Source organism: Phoxinus phoxinus, assembly GCF_949152265.1.
Source record: "Phoxinus phoxinus genome assembly, chromosome: 7".
Classification (NCBI taxonomy): domain Eukaryota; kingdom Metazoa; phylum Chordata; class Actinopteri; order Cypriniformes; family Leuciscidae; genus Phoxinus; species Phoxinus phoxinus.
Window position 1 is genome coordinate 37,070,395 of NC_136882.1, and position 13,240 is coordinate 37,083,634.

Here is a 13,240-nt window from a genome sequence, read left to right on the forward strand (position 1 = left end):
AAAATATTTCACAGTATTACTATTTTTACTGTATTTTTGATCAAATAAATGCAGCCTTGGTGAGCATAATAAGAGAATCCTTTCAGAAACATTTCAAAATCTTACCAACCCCAGGTAAAATAAACATAAAACAAAAATTAATTAAGACAAATAAAAAATTGTTAAGAAGGAGCAGCTCCTTATGATCCTTCAGTACCTGAAAGAAAATAAACGTTAACGTTAAAAAAACAAAAAAACACTAGAAAACATTATATAAATATTTATTACATTTATTAAAATTAGAAGGAAAAAAATGTGTTGCCAAGGAAACATTTCTGTTTGATATAACAAAATAACCCAAAATGAAATTTGAATAATCATGAATTTAAATATATAGACATAAAAAAAGAAAATATCCCATAACAAAATTACTAAAACCTTAAAGTCCCTATGAAATCAAAATGTATGTTTTTTTTGGCTTTTAGTATGAATATGTTAGCCTTACTGTTATCTATTCGCTGGTGTGCTCAAAAACAATGACAAAATGTGCTTTTAAAGATGCAGTATACGTGTTCAAAAATCTTTCACTTCCACCAATATGGATAAATGATTTTGAAAATGATTTTTTCACATTAGATTTTCTGTCCAATCAAATGCTCTTTAGAATCTGAAGCTCCGCCCCCTACATTATTGATGCTGAAGCTGCGGCTGAAATCGGTCACATGTTCACACATTTACTATTTTCTGGTGAATGGCACATAGTGCACTATATAGGGGATAGGGAACGATTCAGACAGTGCAAATATGCTTTCCATTGGGGCGGATGAAGTTTGCTTGGTTAGTGTCACGTGAATCACATCAGCTCCGGTCCAGAGACACGACACACAGAGCGGATCATGTGACTAGAAAACTTATCGGACCCGTTTGAAACGCTATTGGCTATTTTTTTTTAAAGAGGCGGAGCTGATCTATATATCCCGCCCTGTCTTCCTGTTTCAGAGGAAATTACGTCCACATGCACATTGAATCATGCTGCGCGTTTCAAGGCATTTAAGCGGGCCTTTAAAGGTACAATATGCAAGATTTTCTGCCGCTAGAGTGCGCTACATTCCAAACAACAACAACAGCGTAGCTTGATGACGATGTGAAGGAGCGTGGAATTATGGGAACTGTCGTTTTTAACTCCACCGTGGAAGTAAATCAGTCAGACGGGAATCGAAAAATCATGTTCATGGATGAGGTAAAGATCTATTTTTATAAATGTTGCGTTTAATGACATGCTTTTATTTCATTAAAATAAATTAACCGCAAGAAAAGTAAGGTTTAATACTAAATTGGTTATGTTACTGTATTTGTCGAATTCATTGTTGTGATAACGCTGCGCAGTTTTACGTGTTCTAAACAATTGTTGTAAAAGTACATTCGAACACTCACATCATTTGCCAAAAGACTGATTAATCTTTATGTATAACACATGCTATATTTATATACATGGCCATAAACACCAGACGTGATAAACAATGTCAATAAACTAAACACAAGCCTAAAGCAATAATACTTTCCTTACATAAACATAACTATTACCGAATGCTACATTTGGAATATATAAAATTGACCCGTACGTTGACGTTTACGCTTATGGGACTTAAGAACCAGCTACAATCGGTAAATAATAATTGTGTTCCATAACGACTGCACGAAACAAGCTAACGTTTGTTGCTTGATAGACGCTACAACTACAACTTCCGCATTTGTCCAGGACTCCACGCAGTACGAGCGGAAACCGAGGGTAACGCGGATATGACGCCACTGACTGGCGACTCCCATCTCACCCCCGCTCACACGCCCCGTTTCCTCGGTTAAAAATCGCAATTTTCTCAAGATTTAAAAATAGTTGGAAACATTTGGGATATTGTATGTAATCAACTTAACAAAATATATAACACTGGCCTTGTGATTGTGGGATATTTTAATGCAAAAATCTTACATATTACACCTTTAACTAAAATAAAAAAATATAAATGAAAAAAAAACATTTTCAAACTACTTTAAAAAAAACTATAATATTATCTCACTAATAGGCCTGCTAAAATAACAATGTAGTAACGGTAAATAACGGTAGTGTATATACACATAATAAATAGCATTTTGTTTAATTACACAGATTAAATACTTCAGCCTACTACTTTGTCAAGATGTATCTGCATTATTTCAAACTACGAGAGGCTTGTTGTACTGTAGTAGAGATGTGTTTGGCATATGTGAGACAATCATAATCTGTGTTATCAGCGGTGGTATGAAGTGCTGACACGTGTTCTCACTCTAGGGGTCTGTTTCTCCAGGAGGGCGGCGCTGGAGAGATCCTGTCATGCCCTTTCACCAGCCCGATAACCTCGTCACAGAGAGCCGGGGCCCAGGGCCCTCGCGTGGGGCTCTTTCTGGGAACCAGAGCAGCGGGTGACACGACACACAAAGGGATTCGCTGAAGGAGGTATGAACTGGAGGGAGATAAAGAGCAAGAAAAAGTTTACGACAGGCTGTGACTGTGACACCATCTGAGGCTGACAGCCGACGAGAGAGAAAATAGGAGTGTGTTTTATGACGGGGTGGCGGCACTATCAGCGCGTGACAGACGGGATGTGTCTGTTCTTTAGCGAATGTACATTGTGGCCTCTTAATTCCCACGGGACACGAGCTCTCCTCGCTAAAGATAGAAGCGCTCGCATGGTGAGACACTTATCACCTCTCTAAATGAACGGAGATAGAAAAAAGAAGAAGAAGCTTTGTGTTGCATTGTACTCACAACAAGCCCTGCACCCATGACAATACCCTTGTGTTACTTGGAAAAATGCCCAAATCTAGCTATTCTAAAACCATTAAACACAATTTCATCAGTTGTTTGAACACATCTTTGTACAATAGATGTTAAATGTTTCCATTTCAACTCTAAAAAAAAAGTTATACTGTTTATTTGTTGTGTTTTAAACTCAACTTAGAGGGATAGTTCACCTTAAAACCATTCTGTCATTATTTACTCACCCTCATGTCGTTCATCTTCGGTACTCAAATGAAGATCTTTTTAATGAAATCTGAGAGATTTCTGTCCCTCCATGGACAGCTACGCCACTGACACTTTGACTCTTCCAAACGTTCATAAAGAGATCGTGAAACTAATCCATATTATTTGAGTGGTTTAGTCCAGATTTCTCAACCGAACCGGCTTGAGCGCGAGAACAAACCTCATTGGTTCTCACTCATCAAGCGAACATGCTTGAGCGTCCGTTTACCACGACTGATCGGTGAGCTGGGTGAACTATCCCTTTAAAATTCAAATTGGTCCCATTTACTTTCTTAAATGAGTGGTTGATTATGATTTCTCTTTTCTAACTTTAGTTAGTGTGTAATGTTGCTGTTTGATCATAAACAACATCTGCAAAGTTACAACGCTCAAAGTTCAAAGCAAAGGGAGATATTTGCTTTCAAAGAAATCGCTTTTTAAGGACTACAACAAACGGCTGGTAGGAACTACACGACATTCCTCTAGGGTTAGTGACATCACCAACCCTAAAATTTACATAAACCCCGCCCCCGGAACACGATTTATAGATTATCAAGACAGAATATGCTAACAAATGACTAGAAGATAACTACACATAAACTAAATTCATCAACTAACCATTCAGAAATGTCCTGTTGTTTCTACATGTTGTCACTTCTTCTTGAGTCTCTCCATCATTGTCTGACTCCGGTTTGAACATAAAAGGCTAAAAGTTTTTGTAATTTTCAGTGCATGTGTGTGTGAGGAAAAAGGACACAAGCTCTTGAAGCTCCGCCCCCTGTGCCGGGAGCAGCAGCTCATTTGCATTTAAAGGGACACACACACACAAACGGTGCGTTTTTGCTCACCCTCAAAAAGTGACAATTTTAACTATTTAAAAAAAAAAAGTTTTAACAAATTAATAAATTATACATTAATTTAACAAATTTATCCTATATAAAAATATCTGTGGGGTATTTTGAGCTAAAACTTCATACACACACTCTGGGGACATCAGAGACTCATTTTACATCTTGTGAAAAGGGCATTATATATCACCCCTTTAAAGTCCGTGTGAACCGGAAGTTGCAACCGACTTTATCTCAGTGTTGTGACGTATTTCCGAGAAAAACGGAATACTAAATGAGGAAAATAGTGGGCGTGGCTTTTTTTCCAACTAGCACCTGATTGGATCTAGAAAAGTAGGTGTTTCATTCACCTGTCTACTGTCAGTTGGAGGGGCGTGGTTACGGATGTTTAGCAGACACCAAAACCGTCAAACATCATCAGGGTCAGGGAAGGTCCTCCAATGCAGAGGGAAGGGGCATTTTCAGATTTTGATTAAAGATCCAGGTCTCTCTTGTAAAAGAGATTTTGAATCTCAATGGGACCTCCTGGTTAAATAAAGGTATAATAATCAAGATTTTTTTGTGTGGATTGACTTGCATGGATGAATTGTTCACCACAAAACGATCAATTTAGGCAAACAAAGTAAATATATGGTCAATTTTGATATCATGTGGACTTTAACGCATGTTTCTGGTCTTAGTGTCACGATTCTTCATTGCTCATTATTCAGATCTTTCAGAAATAATTATAATCCACTGATTTGAAAACAGTTACGCTGCTTCTTATTTTTGAGAAAATTGTTTTTTTTTTTAAAAATCAGGATTTGAGACATATTTACATTTTGTTGACATTGTGTGAGCGAATAATTAATTCTTTCATTTGACCAATAAATACATTGAGTGAATTTGATCCATGACTCTGGCTTCTTTACTCCTCTCACTTGACATGAAATGGGTAAATAGTCCTCTGGGGTGATTTAAAACTGTAATTGTATTTAGTACATACTACAGTCTTCAGAACACTTTGTAAAGTTCAAAATAACAGCATTTATTTGTAATATAAATCTTTTGTAACACTATAAAAGCCTTTATACTGACACTTTTGATCAATTTAATGCATCCTTGCTCCATAAAACTTATTTAAAAAACAATACTGACCTCAAATTTTTGAATGGTAATTGTATATCCGTTCTTGTGTTTTTTTATAATTTAGTCAGCATGAAAGGCTATCCACAATCCATTTTCACAATTTTGACATATAGGATATTCATACATTGGAAATTGATTGGCTCATGAAAAGTGGGAATTACTGTACATATTAGTTAATGTAGTTAAAAAAAACGTGGAGTGGAAAATATGAGGCCTTAGTGAAAAGCAAATTTGTTTCAGAGGACAAGCTTTACATCACAGGAATAAATTACATTTGAAAAAATAATTTGAATAGAAAACAGTTATTTTAAATTGTAATCATATTTTTAAAAAAATTTAATGTATTTTTTTGAACAAATTAATGCTGTCTTGATGAGCATGAGACTCAAAAACATTAATAAAATCAAACTTTTGAATAGTAAAGCAACAAGCAACTTGAGGTCAAGCAACAGTAAATTGTGTTCTTATGCAAGCAGAAAAAGAGCCTTAAGAGTGTTGCTTTTATTAAACGACAGCAACAGAAAGCAACGTCACATGCTTGTTGCATGTGCTAAGATTTATCTGAACGAAAAGCAAAAACTTGACAACACAATCTGCTGTTTTTCTCAAACATCTTTCCTTTCATTTTAACTCCAGACTGCTGTGTGAAAACATGGTGGAGAATGAAGGGATAGAAGGCAAAGAGAGCGATAAACATTGCTATTGAAAAGGCTGATGGCATTGACCCTAATCGTGATGGACAGGAGCGAAGGAGAGAGAGAGAATGAGCGATTGAGGTGAAGGAGAGGGAGAAGGGTGCAGCATAGATGTGCTCCCTGGAGTGAGCGTTGGATTAACTGCTCCTCTCTCCTGCTGCTCGGCAATTGCTCCTCATTCCCACAGATTAAGGGAAATGAACGATCCATGGCAGCCTGTCGCTGGGAAAAACGGAAGCTTTTTGAAACAATCAAGAGCAATACAGACTATAGTCAAGCTCTCTCACGCAGGAAAAAACACTGACTCGCTGCAGAGATAAGAGCTAGATTCTGACATTTTCTGAACAAAAGAGGTGTTTGCCTGCTCACAATGCTGATATGTTGCTAGGTGGTTGCCAGGATGTTGCTAGGGTACTTTGTGTGGTTTCCAGGGCATTGCTAAGGAAATTCCTGGAAGGTTTTTAACATTAATATTTTGAATGTTGACAAACTAGCTGAATGGAGAAGTTGTGATGGATGAGACCTCAAGCAGTTTTGATTTTGCAAGGCTGAGTTGAAGGTGGTCCTTCATCCAGCAAGAAGATGCAAGCAGCTACCGTCAGATAATCTGGCTGGAATGAGAGGTAGAGAGGTCTGTGTCATCAGCATAGCATTAGCAGTGATAGGAAAAACAATATTTCTGAATGACAGATCCTAGTGATGACATGTAGATGGAGAAGAAAAGTGGTCCAAGCACTGAGCCCTGAGGCACCCCAATAGAATAATTCTATTGAATTTTGTGTTTTCAGGCATTTTCAACAAAACATGGTGGACACAACCAGTGCTTATCTTCACTTTTCAGGCCATGAAGGCTGCAGACCACATTTCCCAGCAACATGCATCATTTCTGACACACATTTTAGTCAATATCGCAATTTATCTGCTTTCAGGGATGAAATCTCAGTCAAGCTGTCATGTGCCAGTACTCATTTTCAGAGCCTAAAAATGCACATGGCAAAGATGATACACAGTTTATCAGAAATATGGCCACATCATACACCTGGAGTGTCTGAAATGGTCCATTTCTTTTGAGGTTAGTGCTGCCTGTCCAGATGGGGAGTAAATCATAACAGATCATCTCTCACACCGTGCATCATTTAAACACACACACGCAGGCATACTTCACATGGCATAACCTCCTGCAGAGTCAACAGTCATGGATGCTGACAAGTGTGCATCATGCAATTTAGCTCGTATGAACCTCATCTGTTCATGTTCAGCTCAGGTATCCACTGGACACACGTGAGAAGATCAAAATCCTCAGCAGATGTCAAAGACAAACAGAGAGTATGAAAAAGGGGGCGTTACTTACCATAAGTGAGATTCCAGTGATCCCTGAGCATTTCAGTCTGATTGCACAGCTTGCACTGTTTAATTTGAAATAAACACATGCTCTCTCCTTCAATGCCTCAGAGTAATAATCTTTTATTAGGTAAACTCCAGCTTCTCAGATCTTTAGAGACCTGCCGTGTCTCCTCATGACTGACAGTCAGCAGATTCAGAGCGGAAGAAAATCATGGCTCTGAAACTCTCTGTACTTTCAGAAATGACCACTTCTAGAGTGGCTCCACTGTGCTGGCTTTCATGAAGCATCCAATAATGAGGACAATACAATGACAATGACAATGGTTTCACTTTCTACAATCATCTCCTTGTTAAAACCAGGTCATATTTCACCCAAAATTAAGAAGAGTACATATTATATATTTTACAAAGTCAAAATGAAAATTATATTATATATAATGTATATTTTATAGATTTTTAGATTATAATTTGCATTAAGAAAATGAATAAAAAAATTTGATGTTTTTTTATTGTGACGTTGTTATCCTTATACATTTATTTTTTTAAACATTTAAATAAGCACAAATTAAAAGTATCTCAACAAATACTACAATGATGTATTAATAAATACAACATCTTTTATATGATAGTATTTTTTCATTTAATTTATGGTTCTAAAACTCTCTCTTTCTTTCTCTCTCTCTCTCTCTCTCTCTCTCTCTCTCTATATATATATATATATATATAGAGAGGGAGAGAGAGAGAGAGAGTATGTATATATTAGTGCTGTCAAATCGATTAATCACAAGTAATTGCATCATATATACTGTATATAGCCTATATATTTATATATACTTTATATTTATATATGTATATATATATATATATATATATATATATATATATATATATATATATATATATATATGTATGTATACACACACACACACACCAACGCATTCTCATCCTAGGGCGTCATATACTGACACTTTTGACATTTCGTCAACATCCAACGCACATGGCACCCTTTAGCGTCAATATGACATGCACAGAGCTTTGTTCGGTTATGGTTGGGTTTAGGTCTGGGGTAGTGTTAGGGTTAGACCGCTAGGAGGCGCCTTCTGGCCCATATCTATCTGCGTCTCATATTGACGCTAAAGGGTGCCATGTGCGTTGGCGATACATACATGAGACGATATGTCAAAAGCGTCAATATATGACGCACACACACACACACACACACACACACACACACACACACACACACACACACTATATATATATATACAGCATATGCTATAGATTTTCAGCAAGTGCATCCATGCACATTCCTATATAGTTCCTAAGATTCACCGCTGGTATGGACATTAAAAGCACATGCAAAGATTGTGTCCTGCCTCATACAAACAGAAACAAATCAAAAAGACACTGAGAATCCTGCAGACTCTAATAGTAGACGTGTGAGAAGTAACTCTGCGCTGCTGCCATGTTTGATGACACATTCCAACAGCTGTGTGAGTCTCACACTGACACCTGCGGTTCCCTGCTCTGCTGTTGAGTCACTCGCATCAGGGTACGGATTACACATGGGTTTGACCCCCCCTCCCCTCCCCAATTAAGACCTGAACTCCCCCACAGGAAGTCAAAACAAAAGGTTTGGGTAGAGGGAGTCTAGCCTTTAAAAAATGACATATTTCCAGCTGCTGCTAAATTGGCACACAGAAATGGGGTTTGTCTGAGGAGGTTACTATAGCAACAGTACACTTTCTGTTTGGATCAGTATCCAGAGCCCAGATCATCTCTATCATCATCATCTTCATCTTCATCATCGCTGTGAAGTCCTCACGCAATTAAACTCTGAACATAAAGACTATCAAAACACTTTAAACTCCAATGGTTCGGCTAATGAATTTTTAAGGACTTTTCAAATGTCTTGCTTTTAGGATCATTAGCCCTGCGCTATTTTACGTATACTCTGTAAATGAATTTGGATAACAATTCCAGTCATTTGGTGAGAAATAATTGCAGTTTGAGATGTTGGATGAGAACAAAACTTGAACTGAATTGAGCTGAATAATGACACTGTTGTCTTGTTGTTTGCATGTGATGTTTACATCATTGATTCTGTTTATTACTGTGAAGCTGCTTTGAAACAGTCTGTGTTGTATAAAGCACTATAGAAATAAAGGTGACTTGATACAAGCAGAGAAGCAGAAGTCTTCATTTGCTCTCCATTCTCAGTGCTGTCTATGAGAAACAAAGGAGATATTATGGAGATTACATGAACAAACCTTTTAAAAACCAACCAAAGGCACGGAAACACTTCAATCTGACAGGACATTTTGGGAAAAGAGCAGCAGGTCAGACACTAAAAGAGGTTCTGTTGTTGTTGTTGTTGTTGTAGTTGTTATTTGCATTTCAATGCTGTCCATCCTCTTGTTTTTTTTTTTCTCAATGGAGCAGATGGGTTTTCAGCCCTCACTGAAATACTGGGACAGATGTTTCACTAAGACAAGCTCTCCATTCTGCTTTGTCTTTCTTTCTGTCTCTCTCTTTCTTTTTTTAAGCGCTGTTGAAGCCGCACAGAGCCCAAGCTTGGAGATTAGCTTGAAATGGTCAGTAGGCCATATGGATTAATGCAGACACCCACAAAGCAGCCGAGAAGCCCATTCAGTAAATGTGCATCATGTTTATAGCGTATAGTATTACGGGAGGACATAAAACAGGTCTGGTATAGTCATATAGTGGGAATATTGTGGAGAGCTTTTCAGGACCATGGACAGTTCACTGTATTGCAGCTGCGAAGAAGATTTGAGCTGATACATTACTGGTATATGTATCCATAATTATGGAGACATTTTAAATGATAAAATGACTTAAAACAACTTTTAATGTGGCTTTTAATTGTCTATTGGTCATTTTTAGGCATCTTGTTCAACCCAAATTGTCAGTTGGTGCCACAGTTAGCCAATTCTTAGCCAAGAAACAATGACTGTACATTGTAATAACAATAATAATAATGATATTAATAATAAGAATAAGAATTTTCTTAAGAAGAAAAAAGTCACAGTAAAAACCTGTTATATTTTTACAGAAAAAATATTATTAAAAAAAATAGAAATGTGAATGCATATTTGTAAACTTTTGTTAAAATTAAGAATGTTTTGCCTTTCAAAACAAATGAAGAAAGTGGCCTTTCTATAACTCTGGGTGCAAACCATTGAAATCCACAGTCGAAATTCTGTCAGTCATTTTCTGTTGAGTTTCGTCTTGCTCAATCTTTAGTACTTTGGTTTTGGATACAAGCATTATGGAAGTTTGTTTACACCACTGAATAAAAATGTAAAAAGATAATTGAGAGTTTTTATCTCATAATTCTGAAAAATTTTCTCTTTGACATTTTATTCAGAATTGCATGATATAAACTCGCAATTGTGTGTTATAAAGTCAGAATTGCGTGATATAAAGTCAGTTTTTTCTCCCTTAGAATTGTACTTCTGAAAAAAAGTCAGAATTACGAGGAAAAAGTCAGAATTGCAAGATTCAAACTCGGAATTGTGAGAAAATAAGTCAGAATTGTGAGATAAAAAGTCGCAAATATCTTAAATTTTTTTTTATTCCATGGCGGAAACAAGCTTCCATAGAGTTTTCCAAGATAAACCTCGACAGAAAATCACTGACAGAAATTCCAATTGCTATATGGAACAATTGGTAACCGTTGCTATGGAACGCAATTTCTGTTCGCTATTTAGCAAATTCTTATAAACCTCATGAAAAGGTTAAGATCAAATATGAGTGTCACCTTAAATGTCTTAAAAATAATTTGTCATTGTCAAATTTCTGTCATGTTATATAAACACCAAAATGCTACTGACACAGCTATGTTATATGGTCTTTAGGATCATTCAAAACATTAGCACAAAAACATTATTTATAAATCATTCATGGAACGTTTTTTTTTCTTTTGAAAAGTTTTAGTTGGAAGTTTGTCTTCCGCCACGTAATTAAAGCTGCGAAAGTTGAGTGCATGAAGTGCGTCCCAAATCACACACTCTCTTGAGTAGGTACTTAGTTTGAATAAGTAATTGTTTCACTACCGCTAAAAAAGTATGTTCTATACCAACCCGATCTCACGGCAATTCGTACGAATTTTAAGGGATTCGCGAAGGGATTAAGGGATTTAAGGGATTCGCGAATTTACGAATCCATACGATCTCACTTTTTTGCTAAATCGTACATATTTCACGAGTTGCACAATTCGTATGAATTCGTATGTATAACGTACCCCTGACCCCGCCCCTAAACGTAAGCATCACGTGGGTTTAGACAAATTGTAGGCTACTAATACGTAGGAGTGAGGGGAAGTAGGGGAAGTATGAGATTTCAGAGCAGCCTTCGTTTTTCCGGTTAATTAAGTGCATCATCCGGGTAGTCATTTAAAGTGCACTTTTTCTTTTTGGAATTGTCATTGTCACACACTACTCAGACTATTTATATTAGGCTAGGCCTACTACAAAACGGCATAGAATAGTGCACATTACAAGTAGCCTACGCGAATTGGAACCGCGTGTTTCAGAATGTTTATAGAACATTCAAAAGTAACATTTCCATAATGTTTGCAAAATGATTAAATGGAATGTTTCTGGTCTTTCAACGTTCGAATAATCAAGAGGGGAAAACATGTGTTAACATTTAAAAAAAATAAAAATTGAATGACGTTTTGAAGGTCCAGAGAAGGTTCTTGAAGAACGTTCAGATAAAAGGGTTCTTGAACGTTCTTAGAACATATTTTTGTTAGCTGGTTACTTTCGAACACTTTGGATGCTCATAAAAACGGCCACGAATGCAGGAGTCACGAGCGCGCAAACTCAAGCCTCTTTACGTAGCCTATGATCGAGGAAATGAGCGCCGCCGAGGCTGACAGCGCGCTGGGGTGAGTTTAGTTCCAGCCCGGGGCGGTGGAGCTCAGTTAAAGCCCCTAGAGGCGCATCACCACACGCACACACACACACACACAGTCTTCCAGACGCGTTCAGCAACACACAGCGATGCTTCTCCATCCCAATCTCAGCAGACTCTTCCTCATCACCGATTCCTGTCGGTGTCGGTTTCGAGGAGTTCAGCCAAGGTTTCCGACACGCATGTGACTACAGCCACCGTATGTGAGTTCACGCCAGCGAAAGCGCCCTGGAAGTGGAGAGAGATCGGACAAAGAGCGGCCGTTCAGATGCAGCGATAACTTTGAGGAGGTTCGCGTTTTTTTGGACGAGCAGCTGAAGATTGTTATAATCATGCCTGTACGGAGAGGTCATGTCGCTCCTCAGAATACCTTTCTTGGAATAATAATACGGAAATTCGAGGGACAGAGTAAGTATTACAAATCAAACATATTTGATTCTTTGTCTGCATATAATTTTAGATGATAAAGGAAGTGCTAGTATTAACATACACTGACAAATATAGCTAACCTGTGCTATATTTACATCCACATAAACCCTTTATAGCTACATTTAAGGAAAGTAAACAGTTGCTTTGTTGAACGCATTCACTATCCTGTTTTGTGCATGCTCGATTTTCCCTTTATATAAGGTTTTAAACACTATTGCAAATAAAAATAATAAATGTGATTACTTAATATATACAAATATACGTGATATAGCATTTGATAAAGAGTCACGACAGAACCCGAAACACAAAGGCTTTCCTGATCAACAGAGAGACTGGCAGATGACAGTCAGGAGACTTTCAGCATTGTGGCTTTTTTAGTGTTTTCACTTCAGATACATCTGTCAGATGACTCTGTTTATGTACAAAGCAGTGATACCATTGTAATGCATGAATGGAAACATACTCTGCCTGTGTGTTTAGATGAATTATGCTCTCATACTGAAGATTACACACACACACGCAGGGAAATCTGGACTGCTCGAGCATATTTAGAGGATTTTTATGGCATAGAGGTTTTTAAGCACTCATTATATAAGCTGTATTGTTGCTAAATTAATATCACAAATATCTCAGGTTAAATTTTATGATGCAATTAAACCATAAAACATTAAAATACAATAACATTTTAATTATGTAAAATATTATTAGTTTTTATTACATTGATAATAAAAATAAACAATACATAGCCTACATTAAAATATTAAAATTTAATAGAAGTAAAATATTTAAAAATTCATTCATATTAAACAAAATATGAAACT

The 13,240-nt window shown here is 37.0% G+C and overlaps 1 protein-coding gene across 2 annotated transcripts in view; it reads left to right on the forward strand.

The window, feature by feature from the left end:
* Window positions 1-12,027: 12,027 nt before the first annotated feature.
* Window positions 12,028-13,240, forward strand: part of LOC307001768 (potassium voltage-gated channel subfamily H member 7) — a 123,044-nt gene continuing 121,831 nt past the window's right edge. For both annotated transcript variants that reach the window (XM_079618684.1, XM_079618685.1), the window contains exon 1: window positions 12,028-12,398. In XM_079618684.1, the coding sequence (XP_079474810.1) occupies window positions 12,323-12,398 (76 nt within the window). In that variant the 5' untranslated portion in view covers window positions 12,028-12,322. The remainder of the gene's footprint in view (window positions 12,399-13,240) is intronic.